Source organism: Musa acuminata, chromosome BXJ2-5, assembly GCF_036884655.1.
Source record: "Musa acuminata AAA Group cultivar baxijiao chromosome BXJ2-5, Cavendish_Baxijiao_AAA, whole genome shotgun sequence".
NCBI classification, from domain to species: domain Eukaryota; kingdom Viridiplantae; phylum Streptophyta; class Magnoliopsida; order Zingiberales; family Musaceae; genus Musa; species Musa acuminata.
In genome coordinates, this window is record NC_088342.1 from 3913654 (window position 1) to 3938140 (window position 24487).

The 24487-nt window shown below is 41.0% G+C and overlaps 5 protein-coding genes across 9 annotated transcripts; 3 read left to right on the plus strand and 2 right to left on the minus strand.

Annotated features, from left to right (window-relative positions):
- The first annotated feature begins 376 nt into the window (after positions 1–376).
- LOC103983999 (heat shock factor-binding protein-like) lies at positions 377–3613 on the plus strand. Of its 2 annotated transcripts, none has more exons than XM_009401388.2 (5): positions 377–479; positions 1430–1483; positions 1788–1811; positions 1907–1949; positions 3309–3613. In XM_009401388.2, the coding sequence occupies exons 1-5, from the start codon at positions 450–452 to the stop codon at positions 3434–3436; spliced, it is 279 nt and encodes a 92-aa protein (XP_009399663.1). In that variant the 5' UTR covers positions 377–449; the 3' UTR covers positions 3437–3613. The 2 variants fall into 2 exon arrangements, with proteins under 2 accessions (XP_009399663.1, XP_064964161.1); XM_065108089.1 differs by having other exon boundaries at positions 404–479; positions 1418–1483.
- Positions 3614–3761: 148 nt separating this feature from the next.
- Positions 3762–9706, plus strand: LOC103984001 (enolase 1, chloroplastic). Of its 2 annotated transcripts, XM_009401389.3 has the most exons (7): positions 3762–4883; positions 5127–5434; positions 5642–5796; positions 5896–6210; positions 7731–7877; positions 7969–8019; positions 9433–9706. In XM_009401389.3, the coding sequence occupies exons 1-7, from the start codon at positions 4471–4473 to the stop codon at positions 9496–9498; spliced, it is 1455 nt and encodes a 484-aa protein (XP_009399664.2). In that variant the 5' UTR covers positions 3762–4470; the 3' UTR covers positions 9499–9706. The 2 variants fall into 2 exon arrangements, with proteins under 2 accessions (XP_009399664.2, XP_064964160.1); XM_065108088.1 differs by lacking the exons at positions 7731–7877; positions 7969–8019; positions 9433–9706 and adding an exon at positions 7022–7319 and having other exon boundaries at positions 4340–4883.
- A 183-nt stretch (positions 9707–9889) lies between these two features.
- On the minus strand, positions 9890–11390 carry LOC103984351 (protein STRICTOSIDINE SYNTHASE-LIKE 10-like). Its single transcript, XM_009401838.3, has 3 exons — positions 11107–11390; positions 10762–11025; positions 9890–10543 (listed from the first exon to the last, which is right to left on the minus strand). Exons 1-3 carry the CDS (start codon positions 11382–11384, stop codon positions 10018–10020), a joined length of 1068 nt encoding a protein of 355 aa, XP_009400113.2. The 5' UTR covers positions 11385–11390; the 3' UTR covers positions 9890–10017.
- A 1255-nt stretch (positions 11391–12645) lies between these two features.
- On the minus strand, positions 12646–13849 carry LOC103984352 (basic leucine zipper 43-like). The gene has a single exon (XM_009401839.3). The coding sequence runs from the start codon at positions 13823–13825 to the stop codon at positions 13313–13315; it is 513 nt and encodes a 170-aa protein (XP_009400114.2). The 5' UTR covers positions 13826–13849; the 3' UTR covers positions 12646–13312.
- Positions 13850–19437: 5588 nt separating this feature from the next.
- On the plus strand, positions 19438–23828 carry LOC103984002 (dof zinc finger protein 4-like). Of its 3 annotated transcripts, none has more exons than XR_001977892.2 (3): positions 19438–21451; positions 23010–23167; positions 23322–23828. XR_001977892.2 is itself a non-coding variant. In XM_009401390.3 (2 exons), the coding sequence occupies exon 1, from the start codon at positions 20553–20555 to the stop codon at positions 21435–21437; it is 885 nt and encodes a 294-aa protein (XP_009399665.2). In that variant the 5' UTR covers positions 19441–20552; the 3' UTR covers positions 21438–21451; positions 23322–23828. The 3 variants fall into 3 exon arrangements, 1 of the variants encoding a protein (XP_009399665.2); XR_010486801.1 differs by having other exon boundaries at positions 23010–23099; XM_009401390.3 differs by lacking the exon at positions 23010–23167 and having other exon boundaries at positions 19441–21451.
- The last annotated feature ends 659 nt before the right edge of the window (positions 23829–24487 follow it).

Genomic DNA, 24487 nt, shown 5'->3' on the forward strand with positions numbered 1-24487 from the left:
ATAAACATGTGAGTGATCCTACCATTATCATTTACTATTTAGATTATAATAATTAATAAATAAAATGATGTATATTTTTTTATACCTTAGAGAATACATGAGGTTTATCATTATCTACATGCAAATTCTTTTAGAGGATAAAAATGATAATATTTTTTTGTTGTTGATATAACAAAATTTAAGTTTATATTTATTTTTTTAATATTTTACCTTCTTATATTTTTTTAGACTTTTATTTTTTTTCTATTTTTTTTCCTGTAGTCTCACTGACAGATACATTGCAGAATATATCTGTAACGGTTTTTTGCGGGTATTGGTTTCGGGAATTCGTCATTATAACGGCCGTTATATTGATAACTATATTGTCCACCGTCGGCCCGGCTGACTCTTTCCCTTGTCCAAAAGCATCGGAGGAGGCGTAGCAGCGAGGAAACGGAAGGCTTCGGGCGATGGCTGCCACTAACCCCGGAGGCGTCAAGGTCAGCTCCATAAAGGCCTCCTTTACACCCAAATCTTTACCCGAATTCCCTATCGAACCATGGATGCATCGATTGCCCTCTTCTCTCTGTTCTTTTTCTCTTCCGTTCCGACCGTCCACTGGGTGATGATATCTGCTCCGGATCTCATCTTCCTCTGGAGTTCGTTCGAGTTTTGATTGGACTTTGAGAATCGTAGGAAACTGTTGTTCTGATCTCTTCTCCTACGTCACATCATCTCTTTACGAGGCTTATAATCCGAAAGAAATCTTGTGAATTGTGGTGGAAAACAGAAAACAAGACTGAACATATTAGAATTCAGATTTAAACCTAAACTAGTCTTAATTTTATGCTTTGTTGTTTCAGTTGATATGATATGTTATTTGGTAAAGTGCCGACATTTAGGAGTTCTTTTTTCTGTGACATGTTGTTATGTTTGACTCTGACAAGCTAATGTAGTTCTTATTTTGCATTATAAGAATGAAGTGTTGTGATATGATATGTTAACTCATTTAGGGATTCTGAAGAGGTTTATTTTGCTTTATTCCGTGATATGATATGTTATATGTTGTTATGTTCGATTCATAGATTGAAGTGCTTAGTAGAATTTGATTATGAACTGATGTCCATAACGTAGGATGCCAACACCATAGGATTCTTCTGTGAGCTACTTTCTGTGGTGTGGAAAAAAGTTGAATTTTAAAAGGCTCTAATTGCTTTTGTGGCCTGATTACCATCATCGTCCTCATTAGCTGTTGGTTTTTTTTAACTGATGTTTGGTATCACTCAAATGAGATGTTCCATGTCATGTTACCGTGATTTCATTATTAAAGTATATTACACTCGACTTGTGAGTTATATCCAATGTATATTTTGTGTTACGAGGTAACATAATGACTATTTTCTATGACATCATTTATATGACTGATGAGTTCAGCCAGTTGATATTGCAGGCTGATCAAGACTCGGAATATCCAGCACAGAGCACCGCTGACATGACTGTATTTGTGAGTTCTGTGTTGTATATTTCTTGAAATTTCATGGAGATTGTCATCTTGCTTGCTTGTTTTGTTCACGTGTTTTGAGTTTATTGAGACAAAAACTTGCGAATTAGTATACTTCCAGGGTTGTTTCTCTTTAAAGATGTATATACAATATATTGTTAACTTGCAATTGTTTTTTAATCTGGATGAGACACATTCTTTGGGCTTTAGTAGTAATAGTTACTCCACTCTTTTGGCATATACATATAGTAAGATTGTTATGGAGATGAATTCCTTTTGTTAATTCCTTGTTCTTGGGTCTTTGCAGGTCCAAAACCTTCTTGTGCAGATGGTAACTTTTTCTTGACTTTTCTAGGCAAGGATTATGCTTACTTTACAAATCATATATGTTCTCCTTTTTCTTAATGGATAAATGGTTATTTGCAGCAAAATAGGTTCCAAGCAATGTCTGACAGCATTCTTTCAAAGAATATCCTATTTACCAATCTGTGGTAGCAATGATAACCTAGTTTAAAGCAGGATGTTTCCACTTTCTGGATTTTTTTGAGGGGCAAATACTACAGTGTGGCTTCTGGATTTTACAGGGAGAATTACATCTTCTCATGTACTGACTAGTCTTCTTGGCTAATATTTGATAGCATTTGTCCGTAATTGGTTGCCTTTTGGATCTGAGAACTGATAGGTTAATGTTTATGTATAATCTATACTGTACATGTTGACTTTGCCGCTTCTGTTCAATCATAACATGTTAGTTTTGCTGAATTTTATCCGAATTGTTTCATGTGCCTAGTAGACTATTACAACTGAAAGAAATGACCAGTTTATAAAATTTGAATTACGATTGCATTCCATTTTGTGCATTTATGCTTTTCATTGGTTAAATTGCTTCCCAAGACAAAACTTGTATGCTCCCTTTCTTTTGAGCTATGCTGATATCTAGGTAAAATGATCCATGTGTATGGAAGGAAGCTGCAAGTAATAATATAGGGCTTTTGACAGTTCCACCTGACAAAAAGCTTCTGGGTTTTTCTTACTCTCTGTTATTTGCTAGATTAGAAATTTTCTTGCAAAATTAGAAGATTGAGGCCAGGTTGACTGCCTGCCAAATTCCTTGTCAGATTTGATACAAAGCCTTTGGATCCCGAGTCTGTTGGTAGAAAAAGAATTTGAGGACTAAAATTAGACTGCAAGTTGTGGCTGTAATGAATTTCTTGATTGAGATCTTTTAGTTTCTATAAAGTAACTGATGTTCTTTTTTCTTGATTGATAAAGTTAACTTCTAGTCTCAGATGACTAGTTTCAGTGTCATAGATGACTTACTTCTAATTATTCTTTTCTTCTCTTTCTTTCATTCTTTGTTGGAGCAACCTACATTTTAGGTGAATCTAGTTCAAGTCTTCAAGCAAATGCAACTCACAAACAAAAGATCCTCAATTATAATGAGTATTGTTTTGGCCTTTTTCATAAGAGTTATGTCTGATGACGTTTAGAAGCAAGGACAAGTTAATCAAATTGAGGATTTAAAAAATGGATTTAAGTTTTATACTTTCTTCGTTACTTCATATTGAATTGATGGTTCTATATGTAACCTCTTACTTCCTTTGATGGTTTGTTTTCTAAAATATGTTGTTGAGGCAGAGGAAAAATGCCCACTTTTGCATTTTAAAATTTGAGTTTTTTTTTTTTTTTTTTTTAATTTTCCATTCTCAATCTTTCTATGACAATCTGTTAGTTTTGTCATCGTGGCTTAATGTTTCCTGTGTTTTGCATATTTTCGTTTTCCACGTTGAGCAACCAAAGATGTTGTAGTTCTTTAACTTCAGTTCACTTGATGATATGGGAAGCAAGATTGATGAACTGGAGCAGAGCATCAATGACCTCAAGGCTGAGATGGGTGTGGAAGGTGTAGCCAATTCAAAGCCAGAAGAAGACGAGCCCTCCGAAGATGCTGCATGAAGTTAGTACAACCCTATCAGTAAAGAGTGTGATTGTGTTTTATCCTCCATCGAACTAATAGCCATTCCTTATATCTCCCTGATTTTTTAGGCTTTAATAATATTAAAATGAGTGGTCCTTGTTGGTATTTGTAAGATTATATCATATTTCATTCAAGACAAACAATATTCGATTTCAGTGTGATCATCTTATTTTAGATTCAGACCAGGAAAATAGATCTCATGTAATCTACCATTTTGCAGTCTGCTTAGGGCATACTGCATAGGATGCTTAAAGTATCTGATGGTACTAAAACAGCAGCATTTGGAGCATTATGCCATACTCTCTTTAGGTAAAACTGCAAGACCTATAGCTTATAATACATTACTTTGCATTTCTATTTATTTTCTGCCCTGCATGTTGTAATAGTTATGTCTCAGAGTAGTGACTATGAAGCCTCTTATTGATGCTTAAGGTGAAAAGAACAGTATATGCTTATCTTGTCATTTGAAGTTGCATTTTGCACATGATTTGTTGCCAAGTGCACAGGATGCCAGATTTGTATGATTTAGTGTGTTATTTTGTGCACGACATTACAATGGAATAAGTACATCGGTAGGAATAATGTGTCAAGGGGATGGATCCTACTCCCATTATCTATCTCAAATGGACCATCACCACCGTCGATCTCGTTGGTGAGTCCCCACTCGTCCATTTCTGATTTCCCACGTAAACTACCAAACAAACGCGATGGCATTGGCACGCATGCAGTTCGCCAACTATTCTCTCTCGGATCTAGATTTGTTGCGCGGATCCGGTCCATCTACATGGTCGGACCCACTTTAGATCGGTCGGTCCTGTATCGGTGTACGGCCGATGCCCGAGAATTACGAATGGTGAGTGAAACTGGACTTGGGGCGGATCCTCTCCCATTACCCACCCCACCTGGTTCGATCTGCCATTGACGGACGCTTCGAGACACGAACGTCCCTCTATTACTCCAACCTCTCTTGATCCCCTCAGCCTCATCACTGACGAGAACTCGACCCCTCGACATGGCTCTCGCCCAATCCAACCTCCTCCGAAACTCCGCAACCCTCTATTTTCCCAGTCCCTCCCTGCATTCCGCCTCTCGCCGCCCCAGGTCTGTTCGTCGCCTCGCGATCCGGGGCTCCGCCGTCACCCAACCTCCGACGGCAGCCGCCACGGCCTCCCGGGAGTCCGCCGTCAGGTCGATCAGGGCCCGCCAGATCGTCGACAGCAGGGGAAACCCCACCGTCGAGGTCGACCTCGTCACCGACGGCGGCCTCTTCCGCTCCGCCGTCCCCAGCGGCGCCTCCACCGGGATCTACGAGGCCCTAGAGCTGAGGGACGGCGACAAGAAGGTATTCGGCGGCAAGGGAGTGCTCCAAGCCGTCAGGAACATCAATGAGATACTCGGGCCAAAACTCGTCGGTGTCGATGTCAGGTTAGTCTGCTCGCTAGAAGACAAATGGAAACAATTTAGTCTGACATATTATCAATTTTTGGATTAATATTCCTCAAAAAGAAGAAAAAAAGGGTTCATTGAGGAAATGACTTAAAAAGACGGAACTAATGGACTGATCTTTTACAAATTTCTTCATCCATGCATTGTTTGCCGTCTCTGTGGAAGGAAAAAAGATTGTTTGAGTTTATTTGATGTAGCATCTCTCATTCTTGACCTTGACAGAAATCAAGCTGATGTGGATGCAATTATGCTCGATGTTGATGGAACACCTAATAAGTCGAAATTAGGTGCCAATGCCATCCTTGGAGTCTCTCTTAGTGTTTGCCGGGCTGGTGCCGGAGCAAAAGGGATTCCTTTGTACAAGCATATCCAGGAACTATCAGGAACGAAGGAGCTCATTATGCCAGTTCCTGCTTTCAATGTGATTAATGGGGGCAGCCATGCCGGCAATAATCTGGCGATGCAAGAGTTCATGATATTGCCTGTGGGTGCTTCTTCATTTGCAGAGGCTCTCCGTATGGGCAGTGAAGGTGATCAATTTTCTCCTTTTTGTTGCAAGAGGAAAAATCTCCTATTGCCTTCTTTATGCGTATCATTATTTAGCAGGGGCAGTGTTCAAAATGAAGCAACTAACTGTTTCTTTTACTCAGTTTTTATATCTTTTATATGTTTGTGACATTTCTTCGTGTTACATTGTAAGGCAACTGAACGTTACTATTATTTTTTCGTTATGTCAGTGTATCACACTCTTAAGGGTATAATCAAGGCAAAATATGGGCAAGATGCATGTAATGTGGGAGATGAAGGTGGCTTTGCTCCAAATGTTCAAGACAATAAGGAAGGGCTGGTCTTGCTTATGGATGCTATTGAAAAGGCTGGTTATACAGGAAAGGTGGATACATTCAGGTTTTGTTGTCATTTATATTCTGGTTCTTGGGCTTTTCCTTTTTTTATATACTTAGTCTTGTTTCTTTAATACTTTGAAGTGCAGATCGAGATTGGGATGGATGTCGCTGCGTCTGAGTTTTTCTTGGATGGCAGATATGATCTAAATTTTAAGAAGCAACCAAATGATGGAGCTTACGTTTACACTGCTCAAAGCCTTTGTGAATTATATAGAGAATTTGTTAGAGACTTCCCTATTGTGTCCATTGAAGATCCCTTTGACCAAGATGATTGGTCCTCGTGGGCATCACTACTGTCTTCAGTTGATATACAACTTGTTGGGGATGATTTGTTGGTCACAAATCCAAAGAGAATTGCCAAGGCTATTCAGAAGAAGGCATGCAATGGTTTGCTATTAAAAGTAAGTTACATATTTTTATATCAATCTATGGCAGTGAAGCTTAGACTAATGCTATTTTCAGATAGGACTATAATAACTTAACTATGCTAATGCTTGTTCCAAAGTGATTTTACAGAAGTAGCATCTTTTAGCTTACACTCACTTAATACTCCAAAAATAGTGTTACTCATTATAAATATTCCTTTTTCTAAAAAAAAGACGTACTCAATGCACTAGGCCCATGCCAATGCGGGGTTTGGAGAGGGGCAATATACGCAACTTTACTCCTAAATATAGATGTCTATTTTCATGACTCGGACCTTGGTCTCCCAAGATAGCAAAGGAGCAACCTTACCCTTGTGTTCCTTTCTCTACTGTTCTCATTTTCTGGGATGCAACAAAGGTGATGTCTGGAAGTGTAATATCCTTTTATACCAGTGAATAAGCATACCAATACATAAGTTTTTTTGGTAAATATCACTAGAGTGGACAATTTATCCTGTGAACAAGCAGCTTATGCTCATTCATTTCCATTTGAATGGTTCATCTCAGCATCTGTTAGTTGGATAAGACTTATTGCCATATTTAATTGAAGCCCTATGTTATTAGATACTTGTTTATATACTCTTGTCTCATCGTTCAATGTTCAAATCATTAGGGATGGACAGTCTCGTATGGCACAAAAGACATTCAGAAAAGAAAGGTTCTCATGGAAACAGTCTCATATGTCATGAAGTGTATTGGGCTGTAAAAGACAGCCATTGTGCTTGCTGCTTAATATAATAGACTGTTCTATTGATGTTGTAAAATAATGCCTTTGTGAATATTGTAGGTTAAGCTCAAGGTTAAAGTCATTGGCAACGGGTACTTCTATGATGCAGCAGACATTAAAAAAGAAATGGTCTCATGGAAACAAAGGAACCTAGTGATATTTCATAATATTGTTTCAAATTCTTGCACAATAAATGATTGTGTTCCTCAAGGTATGCAGTTTCGAATAATACCGCCCGTACCGGGCGGTACGTACTGGTCTGTCAGTTGACCGGTACATGGATCGCTCGTTACCGGACGGGACGGAATATATATATATATATATATATATATATATATATATGAGGCGACGTCGTCCTACGTGGGAGAAGAAAAACATGACGCCGCCGAGGTGATGCGACGTCGTCGAATTATATATATATATATATATATATATATATATAAACGAGGCAACGTCGCCCTGCGTGGGAGGAGGAAAACATGATGTCGCCGAGGCGATGCGACGTCGTCGAATTATATATATATATATATATATATATATATATATATATATATATATATATATCGAACGATATATCGCTCGGTATATAGTATCGTATCGTACCGTACCGAGCGAACGTCGAAACTCCAGTACGGTACGATATTTCAATCATTGGTGTTCCTCATGATTTATATTGCCCTTTAAAAGACAGAAATTATGCTTAAATGATAGATTATATTTCATAATATTTTCTTAATGTTGAAAAATAATGCCTTTGTGACTGTTGTAGGTTAACCAGATTGGCACTGTTACTGAATCCATTAAAGCTGCTCTGGATTCAAAAGCTGCTGGCTGGGGGCTAATGGTTAGCCATCGCAGTGGTGAGACAGAAGACAATTTTATTGCAGATTTGTCTGTTGGGCTGGCCAGTGGACAGGCATGAAATCTTGTCGCTGTGCATTTTTTCTCATTAGTGTTGTTGGCATGTTTGGGTGGATAGATGAGTAACTGTTGTATGATTTATACAGATCAAAACAGGGGCACCTTGTCGAAGTGAGCGCCTAGCCAAATATAATCAGGTATCAAGAGGCTTGTCATTCTTTCGTTCAATTATATCCTGGTTTTCTACTTCCCTCAGTTTTCTTTTGTTGCTACTTAATCGAAAGCTCATTTCCTTACGATGATCTCAAGGCTATGGTTTCTACAGCTCATTTGAATCATAATATGCCAAACACAAGAAAGACGTTATTTCTTTCTCAGATTGAAAACTATGAAGTATTTCTCAGATATCAAAGATTGGGCTATTTCTTTCACATCTGGTTACTGTGCCATTGAAATGAAATTTGCCTCCTAAAGAAGGCTCTTAATTTTTTCCTCCACTTTTTCTTTTTACCATTTACAGGCGAATTCCAGAGTAGTGCTCTTCAACTCTTAAACTTTATTGAACTTGAAACTGAGCAAAGAATTAATATTTTTCTGCCTACCAACTAATCTTTTGGTTCCTTTGCCTTAATTTATTTGAACAAAAATTTGCACAAGACTTGGGGGTTGATCTCATTTGAACACTGGTCACAAAATATTATTAAATCCTTCTGGACTTCTTTATTCAACTTTTTTGTTGATGATACAACAGTCATGGAATGATGATTATGGTCATGACCATAACTATCATAATCCTATTATTGTAATAAGTTTTACTTAACCTTTCAGTTCCTTGCTCGAGCATAAATCATTATGGACACTTTGCCTGAACATAAATCATCGTGGCCCTTCTACCCATGACATCTAGGCATGGTATCAAATATGATCTTGTTGTTTCTGCATGAACCAAGTGATCTGTTTCTGGACTAGATCCCATTCTACTACTATTGATACTAGTTCAGTAACGTGGTTGGGGCAATTCCACCCACAACTAAGAGTTAAAATGCAGGATTTGCACCAGGGCTAGTAAGGAGTGTGAACCTAACTGATGCAACCATAAGCTACAATTTTGGCTTATTTGTTCATATTTTATTATTCTGCATCTTACATCCCATTTTGAGATACATCAATATGATATTTATTAGGATCTATATGGATGCATACAAATTTTATTTGTAGAGGTCACCGCATGGATTGACTTCTCTTTTTAAATTAGTGAAAGCATCTCGAATAATTTTGATTGACCATCTGCAGTAGTCAAACATCCTTGCTCTTTCTAATTGCTGTTTAAATGTGCATTAGCTTCATGAAATGAAGTAGTCAATGCAATTTAGTATTTAATTTTGGTGTGATTTCATGGATTAAACAGATAAACTGGAACAAACTTGCTTACGAAATGTATCTTTGCCTTCGAGCTAACTCATTTAGAGAAACCTGTATGTTGATGCAGTTGTTTAAGGAGGAAGTTTATCGGCTAGTGTTAGCCTATTACGATAACTAGTAACAAAAGCCAAGATCATGGTCCATATTATGTTTTACATCCCTAACTTGGACAAACTTTTGCTACCCAGCTTTTCCGCATCGAAGAGGAGCTTGGAGACGTCCGGTATGCCGGTCAGGCTTTCAGATCTCCCTAGAGAAAAATTTGTTAAGAGCTTGTATTTGATCCGAAATAATGTGCTAGATATAAGTCAAATGAAGTTGGGGAGTTTTGTTGTACTAAGAGGTCTCACAGAATCTGTAGATGTGAAGCAGCCTAGACGCACTTTGATAGGAGCATCTGTTGCATTTGTGTTTCAACAGTGTAATTTCTTCTCCAAGCAAATTAGATGATATTGGACTTCATATTGGTACTCTTTAATTACTCAAAAACAATACATTTTTGGAGCTCCTTCAACACTGCTTTCCCTTTGTTTCTTGCAGCTATTCTTACTATGTTGTTTCATCTTTAGCAACCTCTCTCTCTCTCTCTCTCTCTCTCTCTCTCTCTCTCTCTTTCTCTCTCTCCTATGTTGGACATTCTCCACATAAGAAACATAGATTTTAATGAAAATAAACCATCATCGTACATGAACAGTGATTCGGCTGCCACATTCCAACCTGACCGACAAAAGTCGCAACAACAACTCCATCTGCCTGCATGGGTTGAGTGAAAGCTAGAGCTTGTAAACCTCGACATATGGCAAGTCCACTGAACCGATCCAAATGGCTCCATTTTCTTCGGCCACTTCACTCACGGAGGCCAATTCCCCTCCATCCAACAGCACCTCCAACACATTCCCCTCTCCGCTCAATCTCACGGCCACCGGGTGCTCCGTCGCCGCTGCTTTCCCCTCGGTGGCCTTCTCGTCTTCAGTAACGCCGCCGCCGTCGTTCAAGTTGATCTTTTCGCGGTTGAGGGCTATCCAATACTCCCCCCTTGCAGTCCTCCTGATGTTGTCGGGGTAGCCCGGGAGCTCCGCGAAGACTTCCATGGCTCCCGTCCTCGGACCGCGTAGCCAGTGCTTGAGGACCCTGCAACTTCCGGTCTCCGCGAACAGGAGGAAGCTTCCATCGCCACTTAAAGCGACTCCGTTAGGGAAGGGGAGGCCACGCCTCAACACTGTCACCTTCCTTGTTCTTGGATCATACTTCATCAGTCTTCCGGTGGAGTCTCCTGTAATGACAGACAGTATGTAGTCCCTGCACGAAAGCCACCATTCCTTAACGGTTCGAGACATGGAGTGATGAAGAGAAGAAAGGAAATTAATGGCGATCAGAGACTCGGAGTAATGGTTTCCATATAAGCTACACATCCATTCGACTTCTTTGGACCGTGCAACCAAGTTGCTGAACTGGAATAGAGCAATACAACACATCTGCGAATGGAGGTCGAGCGAGCGCTGCTAGGCTGTACTTACGGCCGCTGGTACCGCGTGCTGCTGTCAGTGAAGTACACCTCCCCCGTCCCCTGGTCCACGTCCACCCCATTGGTGAAGTTGAACCGCCCTCCGTCGGCGCTCGCGGCCAGCCGCCGCGCTGCTCCTCCCTTTGGTCCGACGGCCAGCAGGCCGAAGTAGGCGTCGGCGACGTAGAGAACTCCGGTCGCCTTGTGGAACTGCAGCCCTAAGGGCCTCCCGCACATGCTCTCCAGCGAAACATCAGAAGTGTCGCAGCACTCCTTCCTGCCAACGAGAAGATGATGAACGCAACATGTCACAGTAGGTCACGAGCAGGCATGTGCCCAAAGGCATGGAGGCGATCACCTGTTTCCAGCATTGACGGCGAACCCAGTCCAGCCGCGGCCTTTGCCTTGCCATTTCAGGATCCTGCCGCCGGAGACGCCGGTGTAGGGACCTTCGCCACGCCGGTCGAAGGCGAGGCTCTCCGGCCCCGCCACCGTCGTTAAGACGAGCCTCTCGACGCTTTCAAGCTTGTCTATGGCCTTCTCTTCGTGACAGGAAGAGAACGGAAGGAGCACCGCAAGCATAATGGAGAGGAGAGCGGGTCTTAGTGAAGTGGTTCCGCAGAGCTTTGTTCCCATGGTGGAGGCCGATAGGTCGGAAGCTGAGTAAAGGAAGACGTACAAGGACTTATTTATAGACTGCAACAGCTTAGTTGGCGAGATCTATCAGGAATTTAAGATCTATCCCCTTTAGATACCATGTATACATACATCTCTACAAGGAGAGCGTATGTCAAGGCATTACTCCACGTTCCTCACGTAGCTGCTGGATGATGATGATGATGATGATGATGATGATGACGATAATATCTCCAGTCTATCTTATTACTTATGACTTCGCTGTTTCTTGTCAGGAAAGGAAGGAAGCAGCTGTCACCGTCGTTTAAACGCTACGGGTGAATTCTCCAGCAGCCGCCATTAAAGCGTTGACTTTTCCACGACAAAAACAGAACATCGTCTAAATGGCATGGTCGGGCGTATAGGTGTTGTGCAAAATCTCGTCACTAATTCATCATGATCAAACCTGAAGTAGGATGATAATGACGCCGGAAGAATTCATCGTGATCATGATAACATGTATCTATCTGAGTTGATGCTGGTGGTAGCTGTTCTTATTCTCGAATAGGTTTGTACGTTTTGGTCTGCTATAATAACTTCTTTGCTCATTCCAAGAGATAGAGAAGGAAGCAAAAGGATGGTGATTGGTGGTAGACGCTGAGGATGTTTAATTGCATGGAAAAGACGATGCTGGTGCAGGCCATGAAACATATAGTAGTAATGGCGGTGAAGACTTAGTTGGCAGGTGAGAATGAGGAGGAAGATGGTTGATACAAGGGGAAAAAGACCAGATTTATACTCGAAAAATAGAAGATAAAGATGAAAATGATTGGGTTATTTCAGTTAAGAATAAGACAGGATCATTTTGAGCTATAATTTGTCTTGGATTCTGCTGGTGATCACTCTTTTGACTACAGCATTTGATGGAAATAATTTCTCTGTACTTGCTTTATCTTTTCCAAAGCTGTTTGACTATTTTAAGATTTATTTGCCTAATTTGCATGTAGAAAACCAAACATAATTTTCCAACATGCAGTTGCATATTATATATGACTTCCTTCCAGTCTTGAAGGGGTGTTCATTAAATGGGCTTAAATATCACTGCCAGCCATGCTTGCAGACAGTCAGTCTGACAAGAACTGTAAGCTTATTGATGATGTATTGTGGTCTTCTTCTGCCAGCAGAGGTCAGTTATGTGGTGGTGGTTGTCTTCTATCTGCTGAAGAAGATATGTCATATTTGAAGAAGATTATATGTCATATTTGAAGAAGATAAAAGATCATTGAGGATGAATATATTTACCTAACAAATCTTATTCCATCACGATTACCTAATTTATGTGGATGAACAGTTCTTATTAAGACACAAGTCAGACTCACGTTTCCTCCCTCCTTATCAAACCACCAGACTGGGATATGGAAGAATGTTTTGCATTCATAGAGACAATCCATGGACACAAACTGCAGGATGTCGCCTGGAACAGCACAGACAAGCCAATTGAACTCAACCTTTACAGGCCAAGCATTCGTGCCTCGGAAAAGTTGGCGTCGGAGAACAGTGTTGCCCATTTGAGTGGACCTTTTCACAGGACATATAGAGAGATGATCTCTCTAATAAGAGCAATCCACTTAGACCCACCACATGTCCTCTGTTCTCAGAAACAAAGTCAGCTCCTTGTTCATGAAGCCGCTTCATTCTGTTTCTTTGTTGATCGAGCTGCCTCCTTCTGATTTACGCTAATTGAATGGATTAGTCTACGGAAGTTTGTCAAGCAGAATTTGACATCTTTATTTAGATCTCAGCATGCAGCTAAAATTAGGTGGAATTGTATGGCAAGAAACTAATGTTCTGCATGTCACAGAAAGCTGAAACGAGAAGAATGAGGAAAGCAGAGGAAAAAGAAGCATCTCCCTCTGCGGACGCAGGCAGCTGTCTGTCGGTTCACTGGTTCAGCTCCCATGAAATTGAGACTGGTTTGCGCGCCGTGGAGCACAAGCGAACTCCGGGATTAGATTCCCAAGTCTCTTGTGGAGCTCAGTTTCTTCGACTCTCAGCCGGTCGTTCTCATGGATGATCTGAACACGCTCTCTCCTCACACGGTTTAGCTCATCTAGCAGATGGCAGTTGGCCGACCGCAGATGGATGACCTGCGACCACAACTCGCTCAGGCGCTTCTGCTTTCTCATCCGCGACCGCCGCGCCGACTCCCTATTCGATATCATCCTTCTCTTCCTCCTCTCTTCTGCTGCGCTCAGTTGGTGGCCGACCGCACCGAAGCCTTGCATGGTTGGCTCGGTCTGGAATTGTTGTGCGATGTATGGCCCGAAGAGACTGCTGAACTGGGAGGAGGTAATGTTGTTCTGTGACATGCTGTAATGGGCTCGGAGAGAAGCTGAACTCGAAGGTGAAAGGTAGCAGATGCCGGCAATCTCCCCGGGATGCATGGTTACAGTGTTCTGCATCAGAAGAAGAGGGAAGGAGGATGAAAGCTTGAAGGTTGAGTGAGTCGATTTATAGTGCATGCATCCCATGAGCTCACCATCCTGCTCGATGCATACATGCATGTGTTTCGCGCAGAGGAGCATCTCCATTATGGTCGTCTGATCACCATCAAACAGTGATATGCAAATGCTGGACCCTCTGATAATATCACAGCCACCTGCTGCTGTTACCATTAAACTATGTGCTGGTTGGCTAACAATGACAGGCATTTCACCACAGAATGATAGTAGGAGCATGTTGATGTCATGGTGTAGCCATGGCCATAGCATCATGGGATCGGAGCATGCAATTTGTGGATATGGCTCAAAGCTGAGGATAGAAGTGCTCACATACCGGCTGGGACACACCATTGCTCTCATGGGGTGCCTTTATCCAAGGAAGGGGATGTTTTAGGAGAGGTTAAACGTCGAAAGAACCACTGGCTCTCTCTCTCTCTCTCTCTCTCTCTCTCTCTCTCTCTCTCTCTCTCTCTCTCTCTCTCTCTGTGCAGAAATCATTTGTGTTGAGCTGCCTTTGCTATAGATGAGGTCGCCATAGTTGGTCTTTGTGGTACTCATCATAAGAACAATCATTCTGGGTAATTTCTAGTGATCAACTCTATCTGCAATCTCAGACATCTGCTTCTCTCCTCATGTCCGGTAAGCGTCATGAGGTCATAAGCTTCAACTATACATATGCAAGTGATGAGTCACGATCATGTCGGATTAGATGAAGAATCCTTAGTACCAAAGCTCCATGAACCCGCACACAAGGTGGGAGATGAAGATGACACTCAGTTGTGGAAAGATTCGTGGTGTCTTGTGACACGCAATTTATATTGTATATGAGGATATCTTTCCTCGTTGTATGAATCATACGTATCTTAGCATCCATCTGACATTTTCACAAACACAACGTTGGACGACTTCACATCTTCTACGATGAACTCATCCTGAGCAAACTTCTGCGGCAAACTTGGAACTATATCGGTAATGGATGGACTACACTAATTTGAGGATCTCATGTTTTGGATTTGATTAGATAATGGAGAGAAAAGAAGAGCTTTTACATCCCCATTCAGGGAGCTTTTATGTCACTTTCCCCATGTCCTCCAGCAGAAGTTTTGGTAGCGACACCCAATGCCGAAAGATTATTCGCAAGTCAGCAAAACTACACAGCGATTCTCTCAGTCTCAGTGTTCGGTTGGAAGACCAGCAAAATCTTAGGAATTTAGCAGCTGGTGATTGATGTGTGGCATTTTGTTTTCTTCTTCTTCTTCTTCTTCTTCTTCTTCCGCTCGTCTTCTCTCCCTAAAACCAAAATCTTCAGCCGCAGAGGTCGACAGCCCCCGCATCTCTCTCTCTCTCTCTCTCTCTCGTCGTTGACTCACAAGTCACGTCTTCCAAAGAGGTAATTAATCCCGAGTGATGTTATGATGGTTGTGTGTGCGTTATGTTGTTCTGATGACCTCTCAGAAACTAACTAAATTAATTTGATGAAAAGGTTGGGAGATAATTGTGGTGTTTGTATACAGTGTGAGGTAAAGGTCTCAATGGTTTTACAGTGCAGGAGCAAATGTGTTGTGTTGTTGTGCACTTCATCAAAGATGTTCCCCTTCGATTAATGGGTTTAATTTGATGTGCACTTAAATGGAGGATTGTTAGGTAATTGACAGAGAACATTAATCTCTCAAGAGTAGAACCTCATTAAGTTGTTGGAGTTCATCACAGGAGTCCATCAAACAGAAGATTTTAATCTATTGTGTCTGCCATGGAGAGTCAGTCATCACAGTAAGATGACATGTCCAATCAACTCCTCCATTCCTTAACATAAATCATATGATATTTAGCAGATATTAGAAGCACCTCCTGGGATCACTATACTCACTTTTCTTGTCAGCAAACAATTTAAACTAATATCAAAATTAGATGCTTAACCAAAAAAAGTTCTATAATATTTCAGCAAAACCTAAGTTTAAATTATAAATATCGAATTTGGATTTAGTCTCATGTTAGAACTAAGAATTAAGATTTAGTAACTCAAGGTCTTTGGTAGGTAGGGAAGATTTAGTTGCTGATGTTACTGCACATTTGCATTCCATGATGAGTGTGTTTGGGTGTCCAGTTTCCTGTGTGTCCTCTGCTGTTTGTCATTTATGGTCTAATTAATTGGAACATTATTGTATTAATGGTTGCTCCCAACTCTTCGATTAATTTCTTGCATTATATGTGGAATAATGCTCATTGATCCCAACTGGACTGAAGAAACCTATACAATATCTGTGATCCATTTATGCTTTTCTTTGTATGTATATATTACCGCTGATAAGCTTCCTGGTCGATGCAGGGAAAGAGAAAGGAGCATCACAAACTCCTGTAGGTCATGCCAGCAGAGCGCAGGTCGAGATGCATTCACGAACTCCTGTAAATAATGATGATGTCAAACAAAATATTTCCTGTTTCTGAGCAGCAGTTGACACAAGTCTCATCACCATCAGGCATTAAAAGGCTCTGGCGATGGTGGTGAAGGTGGAAGAGACAGACTTGTCCCTTTCATCCCTCGCCAGTGAAACACTTTGAACATCGTGTGAAGAATCACGTCAAAGGATTCCAAAAATCTTGCTTAATGCCATGTCACCGTTCGGATCTAATTTATTTCTCAATTTTATTAAATTTAAATCATTTTTATCAAAATATTTAAATTAAAATTAATAATAATAATATACGAGTTAATTATAATCTTATTTATTTATTTTTTATACGAGACTAATAAAGAGTACCGAAATCTGATGGTGTGTATGAGATGCATTTGATCAGAACTACAGCAAAACATAGCAGCACTGTAAATGAATTGGCATATAAACAACTTGACATGGCCTCTTAATGAGAATCTAAAACTCCCCAGTAAAGGGTTTCTCTGCCGACACAATTAGATTCTGTTAATGAGAATCTAAAACCCACCGCTTGCACCTCAGACGACAATGGTGATACAAATAAGAAGACACAGATAGAGTCATTGAAATAATTTTCTTATTTCCAATATATATATATATATATAAATACAAAATCCATCTTCAAACCTCAGATTGATGTGACCGGGAGAAAGGCAAGGCAAGCAGTTTTGTGAAGCAGCCAGTTGAGTTGACACCAAAATAAAGATGGTCCAAGTAGAATAGCTTCTTCTAATAAGCTAAGTCTGCAATCTCAATGGAATTGTTTTCATGGTCCCTGCAGGAACGCCACTGCAGATCCACTTGATTTCAAAGTGGGCCCACCCAGACGGTGAGGAAGACAGCACACAAGTTATCATGATGGGTTGACAGGAAAACATGGAAACGCATGATGGTGACCCATCCAACAATGTGACTCGGATGTAACCCTTCCTTTGGATCATGCAGTTGCTTGCCACGCTCACAACTCCCTCGACCTATATTTTGCCTGTGAACCTCGCACGACCATCCTGCATTATTATGGCTGATGAGGATCACACCTCGCTGTGCTTTCTGCACAATGAGGGCACACAAGAGTGGTTCGAGTTAAAAGGCTCTGTTTGGATATATATATATATATATATATATATATATATATATATATATATATATATATATATATATATATATAATATAATATAATTAAAGGAAAAAAAATTTAAAATAACTATATAAGTATAAAATTTCTTAATTTTATATTTGATAAGTAATAGATGAAAACTACAATTTAAATATGTAATTAAAGTAAGCATCATTTGAGAAAATTATATTTCAAAAGTCCATTGAATATTTTATGATAAATTTATCATTTTAATTTTTTTAATATTTATTTAAAAAATATTTTTTTATTTAAATTAATAAGTAATATATATATATATATATATATATTATGTATGTAATCTTATAAAAATTAAAAACATATTTATTTAAATAAAAAAGTAATAGTTTTTAAAAGTAAATAAATAAAAAAAAATTCATCTTATATAAAATATAGATCATGTTGATTTATCACTAAGTCATTTTGATAAATTTAAAATTTTAGAATTAAAAAGAAAAATAGATTCACATCTCGCAAATGCTAAAATACTAATGCTATCACGAGTTATCACCAGCATTTAAGTATTTTCATTATGGTATTTAGATGAGATATGATTTAAAATAAATTTATATTTAAAATATGAATTAAATTGTTAGTGCATTTGAATTTGTAGGTCCACCCAAAAGTCTCTCTCACATAGAGCTAGTGGTTGGCTACGTGTGATTAATGTAGGCCTGTTTGCTGTAAGCAGAATGAGTTGGGGAAGGAGAAGGAGGAGGAGGAGGAGGAGTTAAGGTGTGGGGAAACAGTTGGATATCAAAGTGACCACACTGCCTTGGAAAATGATGTGCGTTGATGATGGGGAGAGGGTGGTGGGCAGGGCATCATGTGATTCGCCCAAGAGATGGAGCCCATGGGGAAAGCTTGGTTACATGGCAAACCCTACTCCTTCTCACTCCCCACCCCCCCCCAGCTGCACACTTCCTGCCTCCATCCATGATGGTACAAGTTATGTTCCCTTTATCCAAGGGATGTGTCTGCATCAGGGTGTGCAGGATGGTGCATGGCCTCCAGTCCCCCCTAAAATAATCTATGATTGTGAGTTACTATGTTAGATCATCAGCTAAGACTCCTCGTCAAAAGTACCTCGACGACGAAGAAGAAGAAGAAGAAGAAGAAGAAGAAGAAGAAGAAGAAGAAGAAGAAGAAGAAGAAGAAGAAGAAGAAGAAGACCCGTCAATGTCATCCCAGTCTAACGCTGAACGCTGCCTCGCTACTGTGCGTGCTGCTAACCCATATAATTTTTGTCAGGAGAATTGAGTCCATGGATCATGACTTGTATCACAAACCTACAAATGTGTCATTAGAGCTACATGGGGTTTTCTCAGCACACATCCATACAGTATCGAGGCTGATCACATCTAGCATAGTGACTGACACAACGTTGGGAGCCACATCCATTGAATGCCAAAAGCTCATCCCTGACCTCCGACCACACACACCTCCAGGAAATTAAGCAATCACATCTCATTCCCTGCCCTCTCTCTGACATCGATATCAGTTCAGCTCACTTTGAATAAAATTCACTGACCACCTTCTATCTTCATAGGTTGGTGAACTAACATTTCGGTTTCACAATATATTTTATTCGTTTTAACTTTTTATTCTTCAATTTATATATATTATCTTTTTATGAATCTCGATAAAACGATAATATTATTCATTTACGATGAATAAACCAGGATATGTGCATGATCATCAACCCAATGCATGTAGCACAGTGCCACCACTCGTCGTCTTCGTAGACATGGATCACGATATGTATTTTGTTGTGGTACACTTGTTTATTATCCATAGGTTTTAGCATGTTAAAAAATCCAAGGCTGTCTTTGTGCACCATATATATAATCAAAGAGGGGGCAAAGAGGATTCACCCAGAGAGAGAGAGAGAGAGAGAGAGAGAGAGAGAGAGAGAGAGAGAGAGCTCTGCCTTCAAAGAGGGGGTAAAGAGGATTCACCCAACGATGGCCGCAGTGAAGCGAGAGTGGAGGAGGGGTCACATGGAGGGTGGGGGGAGGAGGCAGTATGGTGTAGCCCCTTCGTCCAACGTACGCCGTGTCAGAGGGGAGCGTACGAGAAGGTAGCGGACCTCAACACTCGCTGGGCGCGGCGCAATCATTGGCTCGGCGCCCAATGGGAGGCCGTTAGGTAAGCCCGGCCGGTGGAGGACCAACAGAGTGGGGCGGCGACACGAAACCATTGGCCTCTGCCAGTAGCTGGGTGGCCGACAGTAGGATTTGGCGGTGGGGCAGCCACCCGAGCTTGGCCGTACCTCCCCCGCCCCAGCGTCGCCATCCGACCGGGCGAGCCTGCACCACGGACGTACCTACGCCTCTCCGTCGTCGGCGTGAAGGCTGGTGGGCCGTCCCTCCCCCTCTCTCTCTCTCTAGGGAGGACACGATTCAAGAAAGATAGGTTGGAGTGTACTCGCCTCCACTTCCCGGAATGTAGATTGACTAGTTTATCCCTGGCTCTCCTACACCAATATCTAGTGACAACAAATTAGTGTCACATGAACAACATATTAACCTATAGCGATACGATAGATAAGTAGTCATGGTCATAAATTAGACATCTATGTAATGTAGATTGACTGGTTTATCCCAATATCTAGTGACAACAAATTAGTGTCACATGAACAACACATTAACCTGTAGCGATTATGATAAGTCATGGTTATAAATTGTACATCTATGTGTTACACGGCCATCCTTCAAGTCCAGTCCCGTACATATCAACGTTTATTTTATTGACTGACTGACTCATCCTTTGACCTTCAGCATGATGTAAACCTGTGATTGATAGGTGTCGGCATAAGGACGATCGTTGTGCATCATATTGGGTTTGGTGGATCATCAAATAGGACTCTAGAGGAGGTCTATTCCACTGTTCTACATGATGGGGGGTAAAATGGGCATTGTGCAACGGAGACCAGCAGAAGATATTTCCAATTGGCTACTTATGTGGCTCATGCATCAAACACCAATAGAGTTCTGAACGAGAGTGCAAGCAGAATTTGAAGAGAAGAGTCACCCAAGTTCTCTTACCTCTCTCTCTCTCTCGCATCTACCGACGGGCATCCGTACCTCTGAAGCTTCCGGAACCTTCAGAAGCCACCGGAATGCAAGACTTTGGGGCGATCCCCGGCGGAGGAGGAGGAGGAGGAGGAGCAGGGCGCGTCAGGGACTACCCTCCTCTGCCGCCGGCGCAGCCGCAGCTTCCCGTCAAGTGCCCCCGCTGTGACTCCACCAACACCAAATTCTGCTACTACAACAACTACAACCTCGCCCAGCCCCGCCACTTCTGCAAGTCCTGCCGCCGCTACTGGACCAAAGGCGGCGTCCTCCGCAACGTTCCGGTCGGCGGCGGATGCCGCAAGTCCAAGCGATCCTCCATGTCTAAGCCCTCCGGTGGCTCCGAGCGTAAGGACCCACCCCGCCGTCTCTCTGCCGCCCCTCGATCCAGCAGCGGCAGTGGCAGTGGCAGTGGCAGCGGCTGCTCCACTCTCGCAACCGCCGATGTGCCCACGTCCACCACCCCCTTCCCCAATTCGGCCCTCCTGACCCCTCCTCCTGACCCTAACCCCGATCCGGCCCCTTCCTTCGATTCAGCGACGACGATGGAGGTTCCACTGGTCCAGGCAGCGGATATCTTCCCGGATACATCCACCGCCGCAGCGGGGAGCTTCCCGAGCCAGATGTCGCTCGCTTCAACGCCGGCGATCCTGGGATTCAACAGATTTCCCGATTCACCACCCGTTCCGCTCCCGCCACAGTCGAAAGCTGCGGAGGAGATCAGCGCACAGACGGGGTTCACGAATCAGGCGGTCGCGATCGACCCACGCGGGGCGGGCTCCGGCGCCGGGTGTGCGATCGCCGGGATGGACTGGCCCGGTGCGTCGGTAGACCCGGCGTTCTTCGATCTCGCCACCGCTGTCGACCCCGCGTCGGCGTACTGGAGCCACGGCCACTGGGAAGACGCCGACCCCGCTCTCTACCTGCCTTGATTCAACCCCGTAACGTAACGCCTCTCTCCATCTCTCAATCACTTAACACTTTCATATTTCTCTGCAAAAAATGTTTTCTTTGGCTACTCTGTTTGTTTTTTCTGTTTTCAGAGTAAGAATAGCATTATTTACCACTATCTCTTACATGTTTCCAAGTATTAAAGAAATTCCAGAATATTTCCGTTAAAAAAAACAGAATTGCCCGTTCTTTTTGCAACAAACTTAAAACAAGCCAATACTTATATGCAAACTCCACCTTCTGAAATTGAGAGCCTCTCAAAATCGTTTTTTCTTTTCTTAAATTATTTTCTTCTTTTTGATCTTAACAATAAAAAAAATGGTGATTTGGACATTGACTGTTAATTTAGATTATTATTTTTAGTTAGACTAGGAAGATTGCCATCAGCAAATGTTGGTTTAGTAGTGTTTTTGAGATATATAACTGTGGATATATAATTGTCGGCTTCGGAAGTAGCGTGTCAGGTCACGTCAGCTGACAAGGGGCACCACCGGCCCATGCGCGACTACCCACATCTAACCGCGTGGCCTGTCACGATTAAAGAATCGAGATGTGGGTGAGATCAATTGATGGGCTTATCAGTTGAATTTGAAATGGGATTAAGATTTAGATTAGAAATCTAAATAAAAAATTAAATTTTATGAGTATAAATATACTATAAGTTTGGCATGTAGAAAAAGATACTCGAGGTGCTCTTATTCTTTAGTGGATTCAAAGAGGATCGAGAGAAGCTTCCACGGGTCATCTCTAGTGGATTCAAAGAGAATTGAGTCTAATTAACTCAAGAGAAATTAATTGTTTTTTTACATAATAAAAAAATATTTTTTCATAGATATAAGAAGTGTCAAATCAATTTAATCTTGTATCGAATTTCTGCTATATTCTTTCATTGTTGATGATTGAGATTTCCTTCGATTTTTAACTTCTTTCTCTTCCTATCCAATAAATATAGAAATATCATAAGCACTTGGAGAGACTGATCGGTATGCAATGGATTACTCGTTCAGTATATTTAAATTATTAGAGGAGATGCTTAGACTACACAATTTTGGAAGATTTTGAAAGCTTGGAGTGGGGATCTCTTTGTGATCCTCCTTGGCAGTATTTTGCCCGCATGTAATTAGTTGTTGGCACGAGCTTGATTCAGCTTTTCCTCAAGGTTCTTGATAAGCTCATGCTTTTAGAAGCTGCTTGTTTGTTTTCAAGATGCATTAGAAATTGCAATGCTTGGTCACGGTAATTACTGACTTGTAAAGCGTAAATGAAATTTCCTTGTTTACATTGAGATATATAACAAGGGTAGAGTTTGCATGTGGATGCAGTGTCATTTCTAATATCCAAGTACATCAGACATTGTTGCGTAATCTAGTATCATGATTAGCTTGTTTACCATTGGCATTGCTAGGTTTTGCTGTTCTTCTCTGTATGCAAAATCTCCGGTCCTACTCTTTTTGTTTTTGTCCCCGACTTGATGACAAGATGAAGAAACATGAGAATTTCTTGGATGGGCAGATTCAGAGAACTCATAATCTGAATACTGTGTTTTATTCCAGTGATTTCAGGTGATTTAAACTTTAGATGAGATTGAGCCGCAGAAAACCAGCAAAGATAATAGGTGTATTCCAGGAGCAATTTTTTATTAGGTCGTGCACCGTTCTCTCTCATCTCCCTCATCCTATTCTGCATTGACATGGGTGAAGATTAGGTGCATGTAAGTGTCCTCCATAGAACTCGAATTTAGGTGGTTGGTCATTTGCTTTGTGATATGAACAATAACTGCTGTTGGCACTTTCGGACTCGATTGATACAGAAACATGTGTTATATTCATTATGTTGTGACACTTACCAGCCCAAATTTATTGCAGAGCCCACATCGAGCAATAAACAAGCTAAAGAAGTAGCTCACATGGATCTGCAAAAGACTGGTGATGATTGGTGAAGCACCTGTTATCGGATTGTCTGCAACACATTGGAGCTGTATATACCAGCAGAGAATCTTGAATTTAGAGGTGATGAACAGGTCATGCACCCCTCGGACACTGAAACTTTGGGTGCACCTGATCACCTCAAATGCTGTATGTGCTGTTGTCGATCGTACTACTGCAGTGTTAGATTTCCTAACCACGGAGATGGGGAAAAGAGAAGACCATTGTTCATTGCTTCTCTTGCAACTTGAGTCTTGAAGCACAGCAAAGTAGGCATACACTGTCACAAGTTTATAAAGATGTCAGTGATCCTGTAGGATACTGTTGGATTCCACAATCCTTTATGTCATGTGATCAATCACTGAATAGTACAACTATGTAGTATTTGCCCCTGGCAGCATATATATGTTCTTGCAAGCTTGGAAATAGTGGATTTTGTCTAGCATATATTTCCCTCCCATTTATCAATTGATAGTTGAAATTTTAAATATATCAAAAATATAAAATACTCTAAGGGTCATGGTATTGATACCATTTTAACTGTCAAATTACAATTAAAACATGGTAGCATTCAATATTCACATCTTTAAATTCCAATATTATTTCCTTCTAAAGAAATATAGGACCTTAGCACATGCTACAAATCCTAGAAATCATCTATCTATTAATGTCATCCTGAGGGAAAATAGTTTGGGTTGAAAATAGTATCAAGAATCTAAAAGTTAAGAATGCTTGAGGGAAAATAATATTGGGATTCAAATTTTTTTTTATCTCATTGTAAAAGAGATTTTATTAAAAAAATAATATGGTCCTAATTTAGATATGATAAAAATGAACAATGATACTGATGATAATTGTACTAATGTGTCTTGTGCAATTATCTGATTTCAGAAATATTATGATGATAATTGTACTAATGTGTCTTGCGCAATTATCTGATTTCAGAAATAAAGTTGAAAATGATGTCTACTTCATTTAATGAATTGTGAAATAGAATGAGATTGGGATTGATTCGAAAACGAGGAACCATATTTAAATGGCTGTTTAAGTTGCTCAAGTAGGATATACTACCAACTAATCAAGGCACTAACTCAATCATCAATAAT